The following is a 24,689-nucleotide window of genomic DNA, read 5'->3' on the forward strand; positions in this document are numbered from 1 at the left end:
CCCGGCAGCTGGGCAGGGAGGTGGACTGCATGATCTCACCACTTGGCTCGCCTGCTGCAGGCCATTGGGGTGCTGTGTGCCATCCTGGGCACTGTGTGCTAGTGTGGCGGTGGGCGCCTCAGGCCATCATTATGCTGCTCTGCGCATTACTGCAGGCTGTCACAATCATGGTTGCTATGAGGCAACCCAGCTATCAAGATCAGTTGGAATATTTTTGCTTACAATGTACTCTGCTTTCTCTTCAGTTCGCATAAATTTTTGGCCTTTTACTAAAGATTCCTAGCTCTGAACATTGGGTGAAGGCCCTTGGCTGAAATTCACCCCTCACTATTATTGGTCCTAGGGAATTAGAGTCTGTTACCTTGAGGGAGCGTGAAAGTTGAAAACCTTTTCTCTTGAGGTGTCAGTTGCTTCTCCCAGCACCTTTCTAGGAACACAGGATCAGATCACGCACTGAGCCATGCTGCCCACTTTTTGACTCCATCTGCACTGCAAAGTGGTCACATTAGCAGCTCGAGTTTCACCTGCACTTCACCCTTAGTAACTCCTGATTGGCCAGCCTACTTGAGTTAAAAGCACCACCAAGGTCAAGGTAAGGGCTTTGTGTGTAGATTGGACTTGAATTGGGGCAATACTCGGAGTGTAACATAAGTTAACTTTGCACTGAAGAAAAGCTCATTGTTAGAGTGTAGTTTAAGTCAATGGACTTTGGCGAGGCTAATGCTGTATTGTAACTGTCTACAGCCAAACATATATTTTCTTCAGACTTTCTAATAAGTAATATCTCAGGGCTGAGAATATGCATCAGAAAGTTCAGCCCCAAAAGGCTTATCTGAGAATGGTATAGACCACTGAACACACCAGCTTACAATGGGAAGTGCTGTGTCTGATTTACAGAATCATAAAACCATAGGGCTAGCAGGGACCACAAGGGTAATCTAGTCTACCCCTCTGCCAAGATGCAGGATTTGTTTAATATAAGAATAAGTGAATTCTGCAAGAATAAACAGAAATTGCAAAGCCTGGTGTGAAGAGTGCTGAGTAAAGCTAAATATCCAATTTGTACACTGAAAATCTCAAAAAGTGTTGCATGGGTTTTAGCGATCTGACATCTACAAAGGTAAGGGTGTCACATGGCTTCTGCTCACCATTTTGAGAATATGGCGTTAGTTTCCAGGGCACTGATTGTAAATGAAATGCCACAGGTCTGTGAGCTGCTTTTTAAAATCACAAAACGTATCTAACTTGTCTAGGGCCATGCTCCTGAAGGGGAAGGAAAGAGGGAATGCTAGCGTTGGTGAGAACTGAGCCCCATGTGGGGAGGAGAATAAAAGGAGGAAGCTGCCTGCTCTGTGGGTGTTTCCATTGAGTCACAAATTATTTCCTTCTGCCTGCTCTGTGGTGTCATTGCTGGGAACTCTGTTGAGTAGGACTGTACCATGTAAAATAAGACGTTTGTTTGCCAAAGGTAAATGAGTGGGCTGGGAATGCAAATTCCACTCTGTTTAGGAGAGTGCGTGTAATAAGGAAATGTGCAATAATTTTTACCGACTGAAAGAAACAAGTTCGTACAGTGCCTCCTGTGAAAATGAAGAACGGAGTAGAACAGTGCTTCCCACTCACTGGCTTGGGACAAAGTTACCTGATAACAAAATCCACTCTCCAGCCCTGAAAATGAAGATTGGTTCAGGCAAGTTATACCAAAGAGGTTCCACCTCAACCTGTCTCTGTCTCTCTCTGTCTTATATTTAACTGAAGAAAATTTTTACCCTTATCTGATTATTTGCTAAGGAGAGTTGTGTTGTGAACTGTATGTTTTACTGGCTTGACTTGTATTTACATTTATCTTCGCTGAAAGTATAGAAAGCTGTTCATTTTTACTCCTACATGTTGAATGCCCAACCTTCCTCTACTGGTAGCTGGAGGAGTCATCATATTTGTCTTTCTTATCAGCACTTTGATCAATATGCTGTAGCTGGAATTGTTTGAAAAAAGTTTCATTAGAGTCACTCGCTTGTTAGAACTGGATACAAGTACCACAGGAAAGAATTAATAGAATTCCAGTTACTTTTACTGAACGTTCCCTTATCTTTCCTAGGGCTTATACAGCAATACTGATCACATCTGAGAACAGGAGATATATCGGAATATGAAAGGTGTAAATGTAGAAGAGCACTTTTAGATGACTAAGGAAGCTTCATGTAGTCTAAATACTGAAAACTTCTCACAGATGTTAATGAAATTCAGCTTTATCTCCAACTCCTGTCAGAATTAAACTATTTAAAAAGGAAATTTTGAGGTTAGACTACATGTGTCAGTACAAACTTTGCTGTTGGCAGAAACCAATTTTTCTTTCTTGTTATTTAACCCAGAGAAGCCTGTTGATATCTTTTCTATTCCATATCAAAACTGAAAATTCAAGAAGATGTGTCACCATGAAAACCTCCTCACAGATACCTCCTGCAAATTCCCCTATGTGAGACCACTTTACCCAGGGTCCTGAGTATTCAGCAATCATAGAATTTGCTGTAGAATTCATCCCTTGCTGCAGAATGGTTTCCAGAATCTCAGATTTCATTTTTTAAAGAATTACATTTCTAGTCCTTATGACTGCGAAGAAAACATCAAAAGTGTGAATGGATGCCTGTCTGAGTCTGCAGAGAGCCAGCAGCAATAGCTCTGAGAGGAGTGAATTGTCCTAGTTATTTCAGTCAGGGACCTTTGAACTCAGAGATTGTGCAGAAATGGAATATAGTATTTGTCACGCTGTGTGCCGTGGTTCACAATGGTGAGTGTCAACCTCTGGGTAGATGGTCAAAAAGCAGGGTAGGGACCCCGAACTGGTGTTATGGTCCATAATGAGATTTCACCAACCCAGCAACAAATGTGAACTCCTGAAGCAATATAACAGTCTGACCATGGAGTCACAGACAGTCCCCTTGGGCACTCCAGTCTATCTTGCTACCAAGGCAAGCTTAACTGTGTGATAAATGGTTGCTTTACTCCAAAAATCACAAAATATTCAGGTTGCTTCAGTCCTGGAGACTGGTCATTTACCCCAGATCAATTTGTACCTCAGATCTCACACCAAAGACAGTGCTTGTAGCTAATCCCATAGTAAACAAACTAAGGATTTATTAACCAGGAAAAAGAAATAAAAGAGTTGTGGCACTGCATGCCATATTTGTCATAGCAGTATTATTATGATATGATTATAGCATAATTATGGTGTATTTTATGTAAGATGGGTTCTGTAAAGTATAATTGGAAATGTTATGATTTGCTGAATATGATTATCCTATTTATATGCATGGATCATTTTTGTATCTGAAGTTATAAATCTTGACTATTTATCTGTACTTCAATTGTAGTTACGCATGGGTAATGCCCACTAGACAAGATGTTATTAGTCTAAAAAGCTGGTTGGAAAGGGCTATTCTGGACCAGTTCTGTCCAGTTCTGGGCTCCAGATTTCAGGAAGGGTGTGGACAAATTGGAGAGAGTCCAAAGAAGAGTGACAAAAATGATTAAAGGTCTAGAAAACGTGACCTATGCGGGAAGATTGAAAAAATTGGGTTTGTTTGGTCTGAAAAAGAGAAGACTGAGAGGGGACAGGATAACAATTTTCAAGTATGTAAAAGGTTGTTACAAGGAGGAGGAAGAAAAATTGTTTTTCTTAACCTCTGAGGATAAGACAAGAAGCAATGAACTTAAATTGCAGCAAATAGGTTTGACATTAAGAAGTTTTTCCTAACTGTCAGGGTGGTTAAGCACTGGAATAAATTGCCATCATTGGAGATTTTTAAGAGCAGGTTAGACAAACACCTGTCAGGAACGGTCTAGATAATACTTAATCCTGCCACGAGTGCAGGGGACTGAATTAGATGACTTCTCAAGGTCCCTTCCAGTTCTATGATTCTGTTCAGGGCAATGAGCTATTAGGGAAAACAATAGACCTTAGGAGAAGGTTACCTCCCACCTGGTGAGCCTTCCTGAAAACACTCCAGACAGCCTGTAAGTAATGGCTGCTATGACTCTACAAGGACATTTGACCTGGCCACATGATTCTGGACTCCATCTTGGGATGTCAGTATTTTTCCACAAACCGGTCTGGGAACTAAGTTTTGAAACAAAGGGTTCCCACCATAAGTTAAAGCTATATAAGGCAGGGAGTGACCTTGTCTGTTCTTCACTCCCCACACAAGACTCCTGGAAACACCTGAGGAACAAAGATGAAAGTGGGGAAGTGCTGGACCCAGTCTAAAGTGATTTCTAGCCTGTGTATGAAGAGCTGAGAAACCTAAGCTGTAAAGCTAATGCAGCTTGTGCCTTAAGAATCTACAAGTCTGCCTGTACCATCAGTTAGAGTGAGACTCTGCTCTTCATACCCAATCTATCTAGAACATTAAGCTTAGTTTGCTTTTTTTGTTTATTTGCTAGGTAATCTGCTTTGATCTGTTTGCCATCACTTATAATAACTTAAAATCTATCTTTTGTAATTAATTTATTTTATGTTTTAATCTAAACCAGTGAGTTTGGAGGGGAGTGCATCTTAGCTCAGACACGCTGTTGCATTTCCTCTCCACATTGCGGGAGGGGGGACTCTATGAGCTTACTCTGTACAGTTCCCTGTGCCGCGCAGGACAGTATAATTTTGGGTTTATGCTCCAGAGGGGGTGCGTGCCTGGGAGCTGAGTTACCTCAGGTTTAGCTTTTCCAGTTTGGTTCGTGCAGTAGCTAGTCAGAGAGACTGCATGTAACTGCAGCTGGGTGTGTCCCGAACTGTGTGTATGCTGGTGGAAGTGTAAGACCTTGAGCGTGTCTTCAGCTTGTCACAGCAGCACAGTGTGAGAGGGAGCCCAGGCTGGTGGATCAGAGGGCTCAGTGATACCCCAGTTCCTGGTGGCACCCCGCGGGGAACCAGTCACAAGAGTTATTTACGGGTTAAAGCAGGCAACATATATACACATATGAGTTACAGTCTGTGGTTCCAAAAGGTGACAGGTGTAGTAATGTCAGCACTGAATGCCTTTTAGGGGGATAGCTGCGTTTGTTTCCTAGCTCCGTCCCTGTGAGAGTCCAAACTGCAAAGAGATGGAAAAATTTTGTCAGCTGTTTTAATTTCTCTCTTCCAAAATTAAAACTGATGGGACTAGCCCTTCTGCACGTAACCTGTGTAGGGGCAATTAGCAAAGTCTTTGTATAATGATTAAAGCTAAGATTTTGTCATAGGTATTTTTAATAAGTCACAGGCAGGATGCAGGCAATAAACAATAAATCATGAAAGATTGAGCCCTGCCACCAGGGGCTGAAGACATAGAGGTCATGTAAAATCACAGAATCGGTGACCAACTCGTAGCCTTAATCATTTTGTTTCACAATGGCCCACTTTGTTCTAATAGTCCTCCTTGGTGGGCAAGGTAGGCACTTCTCCTGCCATGGGTGCTCGAACAATTTGTACAGTGGGGGTGCTGGGAGCCAATTAACCAAACTGTAAACCCTGTAAATGATGGAAACCACTTCAAGCCAGGGGGCAGCACCCCTAGTTCCAGCACCTATGCCACCTGCCTGTGCTCACAGGTTCAGAGCAGACATTTTTACTGTTATAAAGCAAAACGTACATATTATAGCATGGGATACAGACATCATAAATAAGATTGATGCATGCAGCAATTTACAAGCATTTTATAGAGTCTAAAAACTAAACACATCCTTGCAAGTTAACACTTGTTTTGAACAATAATAACATGCATATGGGCTGGGCTGGTTTCCAGCTCTGGATTTGTCAGTGCTTAGCTGATGCCTACAGCATTGGCAGGAGATGGTACCTAGTCTACCAGTGTCACAGCATTTTTCCAAGATACCACAAAAATAATATTTTTGCTACATAATGAGAATGTTCCACTTCGAGCCATAGTCGTAGGGCGGGGGGGGGGGGGAGGGAGGATAGGAATGAAAGATATGTCATGGAGATACAGACTTTTGGAATTTTTGCTGCAGATTTTGTTCAGTTGTGCCCTGGATTATACTGGGCCCTGCCTATAGGTATAATTTATGACATCTGCTGTTACTATATGTGCCTGACAGCTGTCACACATTAGAACTCCATAGCTGTGGGCCTGAAATGATTTTACAGTTCTTATAGTTGGTAAAAATAAAGACAAATAACATAATTGGTGAAAAGTAAAGACAACTGCTAGACACTTGCAGTTTCTTCCAGGCCAAGATTATCTAAGAAAATACCTTGTTGCTTGCAGACGAGGTTAGTGGATGGGTCATAGATCCAGATGACATGTCAGGACACCCTTTGCCTTTTCCTCTTCCCCTTCGTGAACGCTCATCTTGGAATGCACAAATCTGATTATATCTTCAGTAAAACAACAACAACAAAAATTACCTGTTCAGGTTTTACTGGAGAGAAACTGTCTGCCCTCTTTTGATTAAAAGCTTTTTTCCCCTATTGATTTAGAGAGCTTTGTTTCAATGAGTCTTGTCATCTGCTGGGGACACACTTCATTTTATGTAATCAAGCACTAGGACACTGGCAGTTAGGACATGTAAAATGTCATGTGTTGTGAACAGCCAAAGTGGTGGCGGCTGGACAAGGAGAGTGGTACTGAAGAAGTCAGAAGGAATGGTTCATTTACAAACAGCATATACAAATAATGTTTTGTTCCTTGTTCTGAAGTAAAAGGCCTTCTTTTATGCAGTGGCCAAACTTAAAATGAGGCGGTAACTATTGTTGTTTATATATCACCATGGATGTGCACAACAGATATAAAATAAGACATGGCCATTGCCTTGTGACCCTACAGTCTAAGGCCTTGATACTGCAACTAACCTTCTGCAAGTCGAGAAAACAATAACACAAAGGGGGATTAGTGGGATGACAAAACAAGGGAAAAGAGTCTAACAGAACATTAACCCTTAGCTATCTGTTTATGACAGGGGTTAGAGTCCCTGACAATCTCATACACACTACTTGAGAACTGACTTACCAGCATTTGCGAACAGACAAAAAATGACTGACCAAAGAGTAAGAAATATTCCCAAAAGGACACAGCTGCCTTTGGATTTGAACAGCTGCAACTGAAAAATAAGTACAAATTCTCCAAATACAAATTATTCCTTCTCTGTCTGGATTTCTCAAGAGAGGAAATGGTTGATTTCCAGTCAACTGCTGCGTAATGGTGTCTCATGACTAGTGTTCCAAGAAACCCTTAAAAGATTTGGCAAAGGCCTCCTGGAAGAAGTGGGTTTTGGAAAGAATTTGAATTATGAGAGGAAGAGAGCCAGGGATGTCATTTCTGGAGCAGGGTGATGTAGAAGGTCTAAAGGTGAGAGTGAAAGAAGATGAGACTAGTGACACTGGAAGAATGAAGGGAAGAGTGTGCGTGTTAAGGGTCACTGGGAAGAATGAAAAGGGTGAATTAATTCTCTCTATTTTATTATTTCCAGGGTTATTCATGTACATGACAGCTCAAATTATTGCAACCCAAAGCTCTCATACTTGCAATATATACATATTAACAATATCTTAGCAAGCACCAGAAGTTAGGAATGTAAGGGAGTTAAAACAGACAGAGAACTGAACCAAGGAGTGAAAACAGGGAGGCTGGGATGGATTTCTTATCAGTTCTTTAAAGGAACTGTTCCTAACACTGCATGGTTGGTACTATACCAGGAATGCAGCCCCTCCCTTATTTCACTTTTTCCCAGCGCTTCGTGAGACATGCTGCTTCTCAGTTCTTTTCCACTCAGGGATTACCCACAAACCTCTGTTAGCCTGACTTTGGTCGGGTTGGCATACCTGGTTTTGTCTGCAATATCTTTATTCAGGCCTAACAAGATCAATAGAAATGCATTTCACTTTATAGTTTCCATCTTAACTCCTTATGCTCAGTCACTCAAAACTTTGTGAAACCTTAACCTTTAAGGTTAAAATTTTCCAATGCTTTCACTGGGTTTTTTTCATATGAGGAGAGTGGAAAACAATACACCATTTAAAAAATTTTGTGACCATTTTGAATAGCTCAGCAACTAAAATAGCTTGGGAAATAGAATAGTAAATAGGAGCGGAATAGCACAGTGCAACCTGCCTGATAGTGGAGTGAAGCTTCATTACAGGAGAAGTCCTTTGAAATGTATTTAAGCAATTCCGGTCCTTTCATTCCATTTCACTGTAACTGGGTTTTTGTATGTGTGTAGACATTTACACACATACAAAACCCAAGACACTGTCTTCTGTGTTCTCATAATTTATAACCAATATAGGAGCAACTCAGCTTGCAACTCTTCCCAACACTTGATAAAAGGCAATGTCTCGAACAGTAGACAGGACCATATGCAGCAGAGGAAGGGACTAGCGTTTGCTTGTAACCAGCTGACATAATGCTGAACAAGACTTGTCTCTGTCTACACTGCCTACAGTGTCATGGTAAACACTGTATTAGTTAACACAACTCTTCAAAGTTGTGTTCTAACTGTACTTTTCTAGTGAAGACAAGACCTTAGCCATTTCTAATCCAAGACAGTATTTTCACTGCATGACCACTTAGTTTCTTTAATAGCTTTTTTAAGGGACTTTGTCAACAGATTTTTGAAAGTCCAAATAATGTCATTTGGAGCTATTTTATCCACTATGTGCTTGATATGCCCAAAGAATTCTAGTATATTAAAGAGGCACAATTTTCCTTTTTAGAAGTTGTGTTAGTTTGTACCTGTTATAGCATGGTCATATAGGTGCTTTATAACTCTGTATTACTGTTTTAACAAATTTGCCTGGAAATGAAGTAAGGGTTGAGCCATCTGGGCTTGGTGACTTGTTGCTCTTAAATGTTTCAGTTTGTTCCTGTACATCCTCTTTTGGGACCTCAGTTTCTGGCAGTTCCTCATGTTTAGTACCTGAGAAAAGTAAGTCTGGTGTAGGTATCTCTCCAGCAGTCTCTGGGGTGAAGACTTTTGCAAAGAACTCATTTAACTCTTTTGTAATATCCTTATCTGCCTTAATTGTTCTCTTTACTCCATGGCAAAGCTTCAGGGAATTTGGAATACACTGAATGTGCTAACATCTGACACTGGGGGCAACATGAAGGGTCTTTTGGCTAGTTTGTATACTAATCTAAGCTTTTAATGTTTTCTATTGGCAGGATCTCAGCACAGCTTCTCCTACCGAAACTGACAAGTGCTAATGATGGCTGACAGCCTGAAGGCTGCAGTGCTTGCCTTATGGACCCTTTTCTTTTCATGTGCAACATATCACAGTGAGTTTGCTAATGCTGTGATGTAATTCATTTAAAAGTAATTTATCAACAACACTTTAAAGTGACTAGAACAATTAACAAGCAACATTTTTACCATAATTCAGAAGCCATAATAATATGTCTGATTGCAAATATCAACAATATTTATATATTAGACTATAGTCACAGTTCTTGTATATTTTTCCACTAATATTTTCAGCGTGAAAAAAAAAACCCACTCAAGAATTGATAAAGAGCTGAAACGGATGTTTGGAGAGACTGTCTTTCTGTTCCCCTGTTGTTGCAACTGCAGCACTGTCCCCTGCTGGCCCAAGGCTATCCAGTGGATTTCTGCTCTGGAGAGACAGAGTATTAAACTCTTAGTGGGTCCCCTCATGACTACCACTGCCCACCATGCTGAGACTCAGCCAACAGCAACATGGTTCTTGGGAAAGCTGTGCTGACAGGGAGGAGGGGGAACCAACAGACCAGTGCATATATGCTTCAGAATGTGTAGGGGTTTCTCTGCCACAGGCTGTGAGGCTGTAGTCCCTTTCAAATCCCACTGTGTGAGAGAAAATTTCTTGTAAACTGTGAAATAAACCTTGCAGAGTTTCCTGGTGCTGCCCAGCCCTTTTGGTGCCTCCATAGGGAAAGATGATTGAGGCCCATATACGTGATATCCCCTATGTGCCCTTTGCCCACTAATTCTCTCCTTTTTTAAGTAATCAAGTTTTTCTGCTAAGATTTAACCTTTATAAACCGCAGGTGCTGCTCATTGCTCTTGGTTACCCTCTGGAGACCACTGAAGTGCAGTTTATCTAACAGGAGGAGCATTGGGCCCTAGATGTTTGGTGACTTTTTTCTTAATATCTTTTCCAATATTTCCTTGGGAATAGAAGGTAGTTTTATAGGAAGATGATTGCCAGGATCCCTCCTTTAACCTCTTGAGAATCAGTTCTACATTTTACTTTTGGAGCAGTCTTTTGTTAGCACCTCAGTTGTCCATGGTTTAAAAAAAAAAAACCAAAACTGACTGTGGTACAAAAATTGCATTAGCTAATTTCCTTACTACCTACAGTCCCAGTTCTACTTCCAATGATATCAGTGGGAATTTTGCAATAGAATCAAGCCCCACTGGTGTATATCGGCTAAGTCATCTAATTTGATTATGCTTAGATTTTCCAAAATTTTCTTACCCGCTTTTTGTCAATGTTTGGTTTTACAGGTTTGTTCCTTCCTTATGAATTGCATGTTTCAAGCTTCTTTGTTGTATTTTTCTTGTTGAAGATAAAAAAAAGTTCAGTATCTCAGTTCTCCTTTTCAACTATACAAACTGAAAGTAAACTTTGTATTGTATGTGGTTTCAAAAGGAAATTCTCAAAGATCTGAGATTTAAAAAACTGTGCTAGAAATGAAAAAGAGAGATAGTAAAAGAAATACAGAGCATGTTAAAAGTTGTAGGGAAAAGATACGGGAAGTAAAAGGCCAAATGAATGAATGCTGCTAGTCAACGTAGTTTAGGAGACTAGAGAGAGCTTTTTACATTTCAAGGGAGAAAGTAAGTCCATTAAAAATTAGGCGGGAGTGAAATTAATGCTGATTCAAAAATGGCTTATACACTGAACTCTTCTTTTAAAATCTGCCTTTAAGAGGAAAAATAAATAAAAGTTTGACTAATAAAAAGTAAGAAAGGCCTTGTAAAAATCACAATGGATAAAGAGTAGCTAAAGAGTACTTTGAAATTGTAAACCTATACAGATTAGCAATATGCATTGTAAGGTATTGAAGGAAATTTATCCTTAATTGACTAAACCACTGATAATTGTTTTTGAAAAAAACATGGACAGTGGGGAGATACCAAAAGATGAGGAAAGCAAATGTGGTACTGATGTTCAGAAAAGGAAAGAAGAAAGAACATGGCAATTATTTACCTATAAGATTATGTTTATCCTCAGTAAAATAAAACACAAGCAAAACAGTCTAGACATTTAGATGATGATGGAACCATGAGCAGCTGGAAGTGTTGGGGTTTATAAAGAGTAAATCATACCAAACATACTAAATTATTTATTTTATAGAGGTAAAAAAAATGGTTTCTGAAGCTTCAGTTCATACACATGCTAGTAGTACTAGTCAAGTAAGTGAGTCCCAGTAATAAAGCACTGGAATGGGTTACTGAGGGAGGTGGCGGAATCTCCATCCTTAGAGATTTTTAAAGCCCGACTTGACAAAGCCCTATGTGGGATGATTTAGTTGGGGTTGGTCCTGCTTTGAGCAGAGGATTGGACTAGATGACCTCCTGAGGTCTCTTTCAACCCTAATCTTCTATGATTTCTATGATGATTTCTAAAGTAAATGGAATTACTCAAGTGAATAAGGACTGCTGGTGATTAAGACTAGAAGGGCTGGGCATTTAGAAGAGGAAGTGAAAGTAACAGATGTAATATATATGGATTTTAATGAGGATGACAGACCATAAACAGGTATCAGAGGGTAGCCGTGTTAGTCTGGATCTGTAAAAGCAGCAAAGAATCCTGTGGCACCTTATAGACTAACAGACGTTTTGGAGCATGAGCTTTCGTGGGTGAATACCCACTTCCTCAGATGCATGATGAGGAAGTGGGTATTCACCCACGAAAGCTCATGCTCCAAAACGTCTGTTAGTCTATAAGGTGCCACAGGATTCTTTGCTGCTTTTACAGACCATAAACAAATGACAGTGGTAAGCAGCAAAGTATTTTGTTGGCTCAAGTTTCTAGTGAAGTACCACAGGGATCAGTGTTAGATCCAGTCTTCTTTAACAACTTCATTAATGCTCTTGAAGAAGGAGTGAACAGCATGTTCATGACATTTTTCAGATTATACTTCATAAGGAGTAGGTGGAAATACCGATCATAACTGAGAAATAATACAAAGGAACCTAGGGAGATTAGAAACATGGGCAAGAAGTTACCAAGCGAAACTCATCCTGGAGAAAATGCAAGCTGACATATTGGAGAAATAATCCAAGCCCAAATGCTGAATGGGGGAGAGGAACCTGGGAAGCAGGAGCGGCTGAAAGAACCCGAAGGGGTGGGACTTCCTAGCAAATTCATTTTCAGTTTGCATGATACGACAGCAAGAAAAGGCCCAATAGAGTTTTGGGCTGCGTATGCAGAATCATCCTGTCCTGGAGCAGAGGAGGAATCCTTTCTCTATCTAACCCTTGTGTAATTTCAGCTGGAGTACTGCCAGCAGGCTCTGTCCTGGGAACCTCATTACCAGAAAGAAAGATGTTGACAAGTTTGGCAGAGTTCTGACATCAGCAACAAAAAATAACCAGGGATGTGGAGGAGACTGACTTGAAAAGAAGGACTGGAAGAGTTAGATCTGCATAGCTTGTATAAGAGAGGACTAGGGGGATGTGACAAACATCTACAAATACCCAAAGAGTCAAGCTCCAGAGAGGGAGAGGAATTATCTAGGACAGGAAACATGAGTGGTATTTACTGACGTTTTTTTAAAAGTTCACATTTCAGAACTTCATGGCATGTTGTTAGCCTTTGTAACTACATGAGTTTATTGTCACACATGCCCTTCCACCCTCTTCCCTTCTGCTGTTCAGTATAGTCACATGGTATCTTGTTTCAAAGTAGATTGTAAATTCTTTGGAGTAGAGAGCAGGTCTTGCTGGGTATCTTTACACTGCAATTAAAAATCTGTGGCTGACCTTCCAGCTAACTCAGGTTCCCGTGACTCGAGCTAAAGAACTGTTTAATTGTGGTGCAGATGTTCAAGCTCAGGCTAGAACCTGGGCGTTGGGACCCTGTGAGTGGGAAGGGTCCCAGAGCCCAGGTTCCTGCCCAAGCTTGAACATCTGTACCACAATTAAACAGCCACTTAGCCTGAGCACAAATCAACTGGCACAGTCCAGCTGTGGGGGTTTAACTGCAGTGTAGACATGCCCACTGTGTTTATGTAACACCCAGCACAACATGGTCCTGATTTTGACTGAGGCCTCAGGGCCCTACTACAACGCACATTAATAATAATAATTAATAAATAAATAATGGGCATAACTAGGAATAAGGTAATGAAATATCAGGAGAAAACTTCTTTTAAACAGGGAACTTGATCAGGCTATGGGAAGCCTGTCGCAGGGAATGAGGGAAGCCTGCTTGCTTGGAACGTTTGCAGCTAGATTCAACAAAACACTAGAAAAAGCCCTGTAGGCAGGAACCTTATTCTGATTCCTAGGAGAGTGCACTGTGGCCTAATTAATCTTTTTCTGTCATTAATATCTATGATTCTGTTGTTCTCTGATTAATCTTTAATAACCTTTACACAGAACTTGAGATAAACTAATTTCCCAATGATAATGTTTCGGGCCTGAAAGTAGGTGAGCTGGGAGCTGTTTTGGGGTCTTTGACCCAAATTCCGATTGTACAGGCTTTTCGTTTTGTGCCATAGAATTTCGAGGGTGCACTCTGTAGTGGGCCAAGTTTAGTTTTTCTTCCCATTTAATCTGAACAAGTCAAACGATTGAGCTTTCACGCTCCCTTTAAGAGATTTTAATAGTTCGCCTTAATTGAATTGGCCCGTTAGCGCTGACCCGCCACTTGGTAAGGCGACTACCATCTTTTCATGTGCTGTGTATTTATACCTCTCTACAGTATTTTCCACTGCATGCATCTGATGAAGTGGGTTCTAGCCCACGAAAGCTTATGCCCAAATAAATTGTTAGTCTCTAAGGTGCCACAAGTACTCCTCATTGTTTTTGCTGACACAGACTAACACGACTACCACTCTGAAACCTTTAATAGTTCTGTTTCAAAAGAAGAATTTTATACTTCTAAGCACCAGACCCTGTTCTGGCTGATTTTGTTTCCTGTTGCTGTCACTGCTCAGTGTTGTGTTGGTTTTTCCTTAGTTATGGCAACAGGGAGCATACAGATGTTTGACTGCTTCACTGACTATGCCAGGGAGCTGACTTGTCATTGGGGAGTGGCTCCACAAACAAACTGCTCCAAGGAATTCCGACTCTATTACAAGAAGGAATATTTCTCAACAGTGTAAGTGTTTAATGCCACTTTCTGGGTTCATTGTTAAAATGTTAAATATGCTGCAATTAACAGCCCTGCCCCACCTCTCTATGGCCATTGCAAGGGGGTTGAAGCACAGCAGAATCAATGTAATCCTGCTGCATGGGGAAGGGCACAATGCTCGGGGTCCTCACCCCCTGTGTTTGGTAGAGCACAACTCTACAGGCCTCCCTGCACCCCTGGTGCAGAGGGGATCGTTAGCTGTGAACTAGGAAAGTGTCAGGGCCAATGGATCTGCAGCTACCTTCACTGGACATAAAGCTCCACGTGGGGAGTATACAGCAGTAGCTGCGTGACCTAGAAGGGGTTGTATTCCCTGTCTTCAGCTTGGGGGAAAGGATCCTCTCCCCTGGAGCCCAGTGGCTCTCCTGCGTATAGCACAAGAACATAGGGCCAAGTCCTTATTCCTGGCCTTATTGTGCAGACGTCTGTTGGCACTCCCACAACAGAAGCCAGTTCCAGCCTGCTTTCCCCAGCTGATTATAATTTCTCCCCAGAGACATGCAAGTGGCATCACTTTGGACAGGTTAGCTGACTCCTCTTCCTTTTCCAGACTTAAAGGCTTTCTATCACAAATATGCTCTCTCTGATGCAGCCGTGTGAGGAACAGGTCCTCACTGTGTTAATTTTCTCCTTTACAGACTAGGCCATAGCTTTCTCAATTGAGTTTTTCACTGGGGGACACACAGATAGCTGAGACTTTTGTACCAAATGCTTTCTGGGAACTAAGTTTGTGCATCTTAGATTCAGCTTACCCACTGGGAGCCTTCTCTGATGACACTGAATGGGGGGGCTTAGTTTAAATGAACTGAGTGCTTAATCCTATGTAAACATTACATCAATTTTGATATTTTTCAGATACAATGCATGCATCCCTGAGAATAGAAAAGGCAGCAGCATGAATTCCATTTCCAACTGCATTTGCATAATTCTGTCCGAATATTTCACGACAGGCCTCACATATCATTTAGCACTACAGGCCAACGGGACAGTGCTGTGGAATGACACTTTAATACCAGCACACATTGGTGAGATACAGTTTGTTACAGATTTGTCATTGATATATCACATTCCACATCCCCAGCCAACAACGTCCCCAGCATCACACAGTCAGCACCTTCTTATTCTCTGAGAGAAACGCACCTGTAGTGTATTCTTCATGTGGCAACAGAATTCAGGGATGAGGAGTGAGATGTCATTGCCTATTTCTGAGAGAGGACAAAGGTCTCTAGCCACGATTCTTGGTCCCCAAAACATCTCATGACAGTTTAATCACCACCCTGAGTGTCTGAATGGGCTGAACAGGGTTTCTAGAACTAAATCTTGGTAGATTGCAACAGCCTTTGGTAAGATAGTCACTGTCTCTCTCATGTCACAGGATAAAGTCAGCATAGATATACCTATTACACACACACGTGTGCCCACGTACTTTCCTGGTATTAAAATAGTTTGTATGGATAAATCTGTCTCACCTCAGATATTAGTAGAAATATTTCAAGAAACCTGTGTAGTGATTAACCTGCAGCCGTGATCTCGGCCCTTCTTTAGTGTCATTATTGCTCACTAGCAGGATGAGTGAGAATCTGCACCTTGGCATCCCATCCCCAGACCACAGGCACCAGAGAGAGGTTGACCAAGAAGATGCCACAAGCAAATCCCCATCTTCAGAGCACAAGCTAGGAAGCAACTCTATGCATTTTCACCATGTTGGGAGCAGGCCACTGATAACATGTATTTGAGACCTACAACTAATGCCACTGACTCAAAAATCCCATTTCAATAAGGAGTATTCTGTTTTTGGCTTTTACATCCCTGTGCCAGAGCACAGGGAAACAAGGCTGAATGCACTGCCCACATCTGTAACTACAGCATTGTCTATGACTGAATAGCCCTCTTCTGTCCATTCCTCTGAGTCAGTGTTTCTCCCTTACAGTTAAACCAAGGCCCCCAAAAAATCTTACCATTGAGAAGAGTGAAAATGATAACTTCTACGTCTTGAAGTGGATCGAGAGCTACAGCACAGGGGACATGCTCTATGGAGAGGAAGTAAACTATGAAGTCAAATACTGGAACAAGCAGAATCCGGAAGAGGTAGAGAACTGTTTTTCTTTGCTTTCTTGAGCTGGTATCCATGGTATGAAAAGTCCTTCAGAAAATCTTGAGGAGCTTTCAACCAGATGGTTAATAATGGTGATGAGATGCTGGGTGCCATTTCCCCTATCATTCATGCATAAAGGACAGCAAGCACTATGGCCACAGGTAACATTGCTTCAGTGACATCACCAGGAGTGGAACTGATGGTAATCTTCCAACCTTCACCCACAGAATAAGCTCTCCCCATGCAAGTCATCAAATTGAGATGCCTCTCACAGTAGATTGTGCTGAGATTCAGAATATGATTGTTCTTGCTCTCAGGGCTCCACTGGGCTTGGGTCCCCTTGGTGGGGCTTGAATCTCCCTATAGGCTCTGCTGGGCTCCTCAGGCGTGGCTTCCCCTCCTGTATGACAAAACACACTATGGAACTGTTTGTGTGCTGTAACAGTTGCCACACAAGACATTAGTGCACGGCAGACTAGTGATGTGGAAATTCACATTCTGGTTTGCCATGTGCTAATGTCCCATGCAGACCAGCCTGTACTCTCTGTTTTAAAATGAAAGGTGAGATTCTGTAGCACAGTATAGCAGCTTTGAAGAGATGTCAGGACACGATACTACTGCATACTGCCTCAGTTTGAGCCCTGGATGCCACTGAATTCATATTTCATTAAACTCAAGTCTTTAACAACAAACTTAACATATTGAAGTTCAACAGTCATAGGCTGATTCTCAGAATAAATTAGCCAGGTTCTGTGTTTATTTAGATTATTCCTGATATTTTTTTAATTGTGTGCTAAAAATGGATTTAATCCACCTTAAATTATACAGCAAAGGAGTTTATTTCTCTTCAAATATATCTTGAGCCTTTGGTTTGTTAGCAGGTATCAATTAGATGGTTACAGCAGTGAAATCAGTAAAACACATTTATATGAACTGAATGTCACTCCTAACACTGTCCAGGAAACTAAACATATATTCCATACAGAATCTAAGTGGGTTACTTCCCTTTTTATTCAGAAGTTTGTAAAACAGCTTCCCTACCAAACGACACACTTAGAAATTGTTGCAACGCAGTTGAAGCGAGGATATGACTACCTTGTAAGCGTCCGGCGTAATTATACAGGCATCTATTCCACCAAATGGAGTGACTGGAGCAATGCAGTTGAATTTCACAGTGGTAAGTATCAGTAACAGATGCAACTTAGTGGAAGAATCTTACAGGATTCTAAAGCATATGGTGTACATCACACTATTTCTTCTGCCTTTCTGTATCAATTAGAGAGACGTAGCCAGTGAGTCCCAGGGCTGCTAATATAATCATCATCATCCTCAGACTGTTACTTATTGTAGATCGATGCCCAAAGACTCCAAAGAGAACAAAAAGCATATCACCAAAAGGACCAACCACACAGTAATCAACTCCACTGCTCCCACCATTCTTTATGTCCATCAGTGGCTACTAGCCAGGATGGGCAGGGACACAAAACCATGCTCTGAAGTGTCCCTAGCCTCTGTGGAGTGGGCGACAGGGGATGGTCACTTGATGATGACCTGTTCTGTTCATTTCCTCTGGGGCACCTGTCATGAGCCACTGTCGGAAGATATGTTACTGGCTAAATGGACCATTGGTATGACCCAGTGTGGCCACTGTTATGTTCTTATGTTCTAGAATGCCTCACATACCATAAGTGTAGGTCCCCATGCATATATATATATATATATATATTGTTACAAAGTTCCTCCTCTACCTTGGTGGGTCCTGCGCTTATTGGCGGATTTGCTCACCTCAGTGATCTTCCCCTCTTGTGGAACCCACAGTCTGGGTCAGCTCCTCCTGTGTCTGATCAGGAGTTGGGAGGTTTGGGGGGGAACCTGGGCCCACCCTCTACTTCGGGTTCCAGCCCAGGGCCCTGTGGATCGCAGCTGTCTATAGTGCCTCCTGTAACAGCTGCATGACAGCTAGAACTCCCTAGGCTACTTCCCCATGGCCTCCTCCAAACACCTTCTTTATCCTCACCACAGGACCCTTCCTCCTGGTGTCTGATAATGCTTGTCCTCCTCAATCCTCCAGCAGTACACTCACACACTTTCTCTCACTCTAGCTCCTTGCCTTCTTGCTCCCAGCTCCTCACACACTCTCCTTCTCATCTAGCTCCTCCCTGCCCGACTGGAGTGAGCTCCTTTTTAAAACCAGGTGCCCTGATTAGCCTGCCTTGATTGGCTGCAGGTGTTCTAATTAAAGTAGCTATCTCCACTGCCTTCTGGAAAGATCTTAATTGGCCCCAGGTGCCTTGATTAACCTGGAGCAACTGCCATTTGGTTACCAGGGTCCTAGGGATTTGTTTGGCCTGGGGCTAACAAACCTGTTTCTCAGTACTTTACTGTAGCCATCTGGCCTTGCCCCATCACAATATATGTATATATAAAATATTGGCTTTATTTTAAATCCTTTAAGTGGCATTATTTCAAGGTGCACAGAAGATCAGTGACATGACTATGCTTATTGACTGTGCTTTTATTTCTGAATATGTAGATTATGGAGTAACTTTAGAAGATAGTCTGCAGAAGATTGTTCTCATATCCTGCATGTTGATCCCAGCTCTGATTTTAATCTGTTACTTCAGCTTTGCCATGTATGTATCATACTGCACAAGGGTTTACAGAGCAGCAGTTTGCCAAATATTTGGTTTCATATAGCATAATGGCATATACAGTAGTATAGTAACCTAATACTCTGTAATCATGAAGGACCTTTTATCTGAAGATCTACTAGCAACCTCTTTACAAACATTGATTAATTAACCTTCATATCACCTCTCTGAACCAGGCCCATAAAGAGATTAGATTACAGCACTTTTCTCCACTAAACCATCTGTATTATAGTGCTAGGACTACATAGGCACCTGCTGAGGTTTAATTAATGAATGTTTGTAAAGTACCATGAGACCCACTGTTGAAAGGCTAGTACACATTTTTAAGGGCTGCATCTGAGGTCCTTACTCCAATTTTACTCAGTCCTTGCTCAGGCTAAATTCTCATTGATTTCAATGGACCTGAGTAAAATCCTCAGTATTTGGCCCATATATTTTGAAGACAGCAAAGGCAGCTAATATAATGTTAAAACATTAATAGAGCCAACCTCCTCATCTTTATAAAGTATTCCTCTTGTCAGAGCAGTGTCTCTCATCTTTGGGTTCCCAGCTCGGCAAATATCTCAATAGTGCTGGTTATATCTTACTGCAGTATTTCATTTCTGAGGAGTAATTTGCTGGATTTGAGTCACATTAATAGATTTTCCTGTTTTTCTCACAATCTCAAATAATATTCTGATGACGTGACAGTGCTCAGGCCAGTTAATCATTAATATATGCACAAATGTTTACACTAGTGTTGTTACTCCTGGACATACACAGAATAAGTGCTCCCAGTTGCTGGAGCATACAGACTGGTTGAGGGGAGAGAGCAGGGGTGGTGAAACTGGGGAATTGAGGCCAAACACAGCTAAGAGTAAGCAACGATTCTTGCATTACAGAGTTAAGAGAGAATGGTGGGATCAAATCCCAAATCCAGCCAAGAGCCATCTGGTTGTAAAGAATGTCAAGGCAGCTCAGGTATGTGATTTAAAGATTTTACAAAAAAACATATTTCCCATTTGTTTAAAAAATGAAAGCTGTAATATGTTCTGATGCTGACTGTGATGCTGAGAAATATCAAGTTTAATTCAACCATACCTGTAGTGAGGCAGTTTCCCCGTGCCTGAAAAGGGTGGACTGATTGGGTTGTGGCTGCTTCCCCAATTAGGCCACAGCTGGCCCTATAAAAGGGCTGTGAGGCAAGGGCTGAGTGAGTCTCTCTCCAGCTTTGGAGGGAGAAGGACTGGGCTGCCTGGGTACAGGGAGCAGAGCAGAGCAGAGCAGAGCAGAGCAGAGCAGAGCAGAGCAGAGCAGAGCAGGGGAAAGGCAGGAGGAGCTGGAGAGCTCCAGCCTGGTAAATCCCCAGGCTGCAGGCCTTGCTAAAAGGCCAAAACAGGTACTGGGGTTACAGAGGCTGCAGCCTGGGGTTAGGCAGAGGCAGCTGATCTGACCTCCTTGCCAATGATGAGTTGCCTTTTACAGACTGCAGTTTGCCCTCGTGAGCGGGGGATAGATGACGACTGGCAGTAGTCACTGAGGCAAGGTGGGTGTAGAGGGTGGGGGTTCCCTTGGGAGGGGAGACCCAGAGTGGGGGTACTGCAAGGGCAGAACCCTGAGGTAAAGGGCACCAGGGTCCAGGAAGGACATGGGGCCCGAGGCAGGTGAGCCACTGGCCTGCAGAGGGCGCTCCAGGCTGGAATCGAGCTAATTCCCAGGATAACCAGCAGGAGGCGCCACACCAGTAAGTCTCACCTCGCTACAATACCCTAAATCTGTTTTATGCCTCTGTTAGATTTCAGTCTGGAGGAAAATGCTGTCCACTGATGAAATTAAGGCACCTTTCCGTGATGTGAAACAGACTCACGTTGAACACCAACTGTAAGTAAAATAAAGAACATTTCTCTGGTTTACAGCATAAAATATTTTGCTATCAAGTTAGCATTAATTTGCCTTCCTTTTGATCCCCAAAAACAGAAGCTGTAAGAACTGTCTTGCAAAATATGCTCAAGGCCAAACCTTGAAGGGGAAAGATAACGTCAAAAGTGGTGAGAAACCCGACAGTTGCCTGAATAAATGTGGAGAGTGGTTCCCAGAAGAGTATGAGGCTGTTCTAATTCCAGAGATCACTTTGGTTGAAGATTCTCTTGAAGTCTGTGAATATTCAACAAACACTGAAACTGAGAGCCATGAGGACAACCTGGGTCAGATCGTCTTGTGCTCACCTGGTGAGAGCAGTGCTAATAGCTTTATCGAACACACTCAACACAATGATGCACTTGCAGACATGTTTATTAAGCTACTAGAATGTGGAACCAGTATTCGTGACACAGAAGTTCCAGACTTCATCATAGAAGAGCATAAAATCTTTGCGAACGGTGAATCAGAAAATTCGTCACAGCAAACACCAAAAGAAAATGTAGTCCAGGATCAACAGTCATGTGATACTTCACACACTTGCTCCTTTCCCACTACAGCCTCTCAGGATGACTACAACTGTAGGGCAGCTAGCACCAAGTCAATGCGATCAGAAGAATCGTTTGAATCTGGTTATCAAAGTTCTAACACAGACACTGCTTCTCCCCAGGCAAAGAATCCTCCAGACGTGTTGCATCAAAGCCACTTTCTTTGCAGTTCTGAAACTCAGCATGACTTGTTGGTCTTGATTAAAAAATCACCAAATGCTCCTTCCTCTGAGATAATCAAAGATGGAATAAATAGTCCAGCGTATCAGAGCTTTGACAGCCTCAAGTCTCAGTCCACGGAGTCTTGTACCACAGCATATAAGAGCTTTGACAGCCTCAAGTCTCAGTCCACAGAGTCTTGTAGCACAGCATATAAGAGCTTCAGCAGCCTCCTGTCTCAGTCCACGGTTAGCAATAGCCTGACACAGTGTTTGGAAAACCCAGGTTCTTCACTGTCCTTAGAGTTTCCAGAGAATCAAATACTTCCCTGCAGACAAGAACAAGCCCATCGACCCCATGGTGATCAAAGTTGTTATACTGACCACAAGGGTGACTGCACTGAGACTGCTTTTCAAATCACCTGTTCAGAAGACATAGACTTTCCATGGTTTTCCTCCCATGCTCATGACAGACTTTCATTTTTCCTGCCAGAGAAAGAAATACACAAGCAAATAACATGTCAAAATCTTCCAGAAAAAGCAGCTGCAATTTCCAGCCCCTCTGTTTCTAATCCATCTAGTTACCAGCCTTTTGATATTGCTCTTAAACACAATAATACACACTGTGACAATAACAGTGAGGCTATTTCTGAGTCGCCTTATAAACCCTTTATCAACCTTTTAAACAACAACCTTAGAGAAACACTTCCAGCTATCATCTGTGAATCTGACCTGCAGATAGACTTGTAAGACTTTCTATAGCATTGACTCAGATGTTATCACAGGCTTTGCCTTTGGTCTGAGTTCAGGAGAAGGATCTCTCACAAAACAGCAGGGACAGTCCTTGGATTATCAGCTTTAATGAACCTTGTAGTGATGGTGAAGATGAAGATACTGTGGGCAAGACAAAGTTGCTGTGGTCTTTAGATTCTAGCTCTCAGGGGAAGACTGGGAGGACCATACAAGAGACAAAAAATTGTACTTCTGACTACTACTGACTGTGCAGATGAAAGGATACAAGAGAATATAAATAACATGCCATGTCCTTTTCTAATATGTTATACACATGACCATTTGAGGATGTCTGTAAATGCGGAAGAAAGGGAAGCGCAGTTACAGAATATTGTGAGCACAGGAAGGGACCGTGCAGTTAATTTATCAGATGAGTCACTGAACCACAACACTTTTGTATCTAAACCATCCTTAGAAAGAAATCAAACTTCAGAGCCCCCGAACTCAGCCAAGTTGCCACTGGGTGGCCCCTTTGTGGATAGCTCCTGTTTAGGAACCTGTCCTTTAGATTATTGCTCCGTTCTGGGTGAGGGATCAAAAATGTCACTTTTCATAAAAACAGGCCAAATGGACCTAATGAGTGAGAGCACCAGGATGAACCAGAAAACAGTGAAACTTACCTTTATGGACAGGGGCTTGTGAACTGCTATATGAACATGACCTAGATTAATTTCATGCGGTTGTAATCAGGATAGCCTTTGGGAATAAACTGTGTGGAAAATGGAAATGCTGCTTGTTTTCCCACACTCCCTCCAGAAGAACGAGCTGTCACTATGCAGACAACGGGTGGGCTCTGGAACAGATCAGAATAGATTTGCTGGGATGTCATGGTCACACTTGCTCCAGCTGTTGATTGGTAAATGGCTTGGACTCTTGGGGTTCAAGGATCCCAGCAGTGGCTCTCCCAATGAAAAGATGGTGACAAGCTACAGACTGAGCTAGAGTCTGTGATGGGGACTGACTCCACCCCACAACTAGTAGCAGCTGCATAGGGCATGAACCCATGTTCATTTTGGCTTCCCCAGTATTGGTCTGGCCCCAGTACCCTTGCATGGGAAACACGTTGACCCTGCAGCACAGATTCAGAGGTGCTATATAAGCTGGTTCACGTCCCAAGGACCTGAAGAAGGTGCAAGTTAAAGCAGGAGGTTGCTGATTTCAAGGACACCTTTGCACAGCCTCTCATTAGCTACTTTCAGGAGAGTGCAGGGACTGTAACTGGGGCTGGCCCTGGCATGGATGATGTGAGAAGGGAAGGTGTAGCTCCCTCATGGCCAGAGGTTGCTTTGCATCACCCTGCTGAATTTCCCTTTATGGACTCCTCAAAAACTCCAGATCAGAGCCCAAAAGTAATTAGAACACTCCCCTGTTTGGGTCCAATTTATTTAGTCCTGATACACACTGGCCTTCCAGGCCTTAAACCCAGTTCAGCATCTCTCTCTCCTTTGGGTAGGGAGTCCCACTCCCAAACACTCCTTCCTGGAGCTGGGTCACTGTGCAATGTCTCTCTGCAGGCCTCCAAGCTCCCATGGTGTCTCAGTCTTCCCTGCTGTAGTAAGCTACTCCCAGCCCTTCTTACCTGGGGCAGCTCCTCTGGTCTCTGGGTTTTCCCTGCAGGAACCTTTCTCACGCTCTGCATTCCATTTCCTGCAGACACACCCCCTTCTTTTTCCTGCAGCTTCCTGCTGCTCTCATAGGGGACTTGTCTGATCCCTGCTCAGGTGTGCCTACTTAGTTACTAAGGTAGGTTGGTTGGTCCCAAACCTCTAGCCCTTAAATGGGCAAGCCACCCTTTTACAGGAGGCTCCTGAGTCTGCCCCCCTCACAGCTGCATGCAAAGGCCAGCACTGTCTAGCCCTCAGTAACTGTATTCATGAGGATCAGTTTCTGATCTGTTATCTTAGTGTGACTGCAATAACTCTGTGGAAGTCAGTGGTGTTACTCCACACTAGTATCAGTGTAACTGAGATCAGATGTTTTTGAACTGTGTATGCCTAAAAAGCCTGACTAGTGTAGGATCAAACTCCCTAAACTGCGTGTGCATTCCACCAGGTTTCTGTATGTGTCCAGGGTATAGATTGGAAATGACTCCCACAGCTGAATGTGCCCCAGTCCCTTGTGATAATACGTCCAAAGGTTTTCCCTCAAACTCTGAACTAGTTGAGCGCAGAAGTAATGCCACAGTAAGGTGGTGAGTCCAGATAGTTAAATGGCCACTGC

General features: G+C 42.5%; 2 protein-coding genes across 6 annotated transcripts in view; one reads left to right on the forward strand and one right to left on the reverse strand.

Moving 5' to 3' along the window:
* NSMCE1 (NSE1 homolog, SMC5-SMC6 complex component) overlaps window positions 1-447 on the reverse strand; it is a 28,195-nt gene extending 27,748 nt beyond the window's left edge. The window contains exon 1 of one of the 2 annotated variants that reach the window (XM_030578682.1): window positions 40-341. The gene's annotated coding sequence lies outside the window, so the exon portion shown is untranslated. Of the gene's footprint in view, window positions 1-39; window positions 342-361 lie in introns of those variants that run through there. The other variant, XM_030578684.1, reaches the window with a different exon arrangement.
* A 56-nt stretch (window positions 448-503) lies between these two features.
* Window positions 504-23,196, forward strand: IL4R (interleukin 4 receptor). 4 transcript variants are annotated; one of them, XM_030578670.1, is made up of 11 exons: window positions 504-592; window positions 1,559-1,690; window positions 9,150-9,263; window positions 14,155-14,296; window positions 15,185-15,354; window positions 16,260-16,417; window positions 17,442-17,601; window positions 18,958-19,057; window positions 19,957-20,035; window positions 20,850-20,935; window positions 21,032-23,196. In XM_030578670.1, the coding sequence occupies exons 3-11, from the start codon at window positions 9,191-9,193 to the stop codon at window positions 22,425-22,427; spliced, it is 2,364 nt and encodes a 787-aa protein (XP_030434530.1). In that variant the 5' UTR covers window positions 504-592; window positions 1,559-1,690; window positions 9,150-9,190; the 3' UTR covers window positions 22,428-23,196. The 4 variants fall into 4 exon arrangements, with proteins under 4 accessions (XP_030434530.1, XP_030434533.1, XP_030434532.1 ...); XM_030578673.1 differs by lacking the exon at window positions 1,559-1,690 and having other exon boundaries at window positions 507-592; XM_030578672.1 differs by lacking the exons at window positions 504-592; window positions 1,559-1,690 and adding an exon at window positions 2,099-2,788.
* The last annotated feature ends 1,493 nt before the right edge of the window (window positions 23,197-24,689 follow it).

Source organism: Gopherus evgoodei, chromosome 10 (assembly GCF_007399415.2).
Source record: "Gopherus evgoodei ecotype Sinaloan lineage chromosome 10, rGopEvg1_v1.p, whole genome shotgun sequence".
NCBI classification, from domain to species: domain Eukaryota; kingdom Metazoa; phylum Chordata; order Testudines; family Testudinidae; genus Gopherus; species Gopherus evgoodei.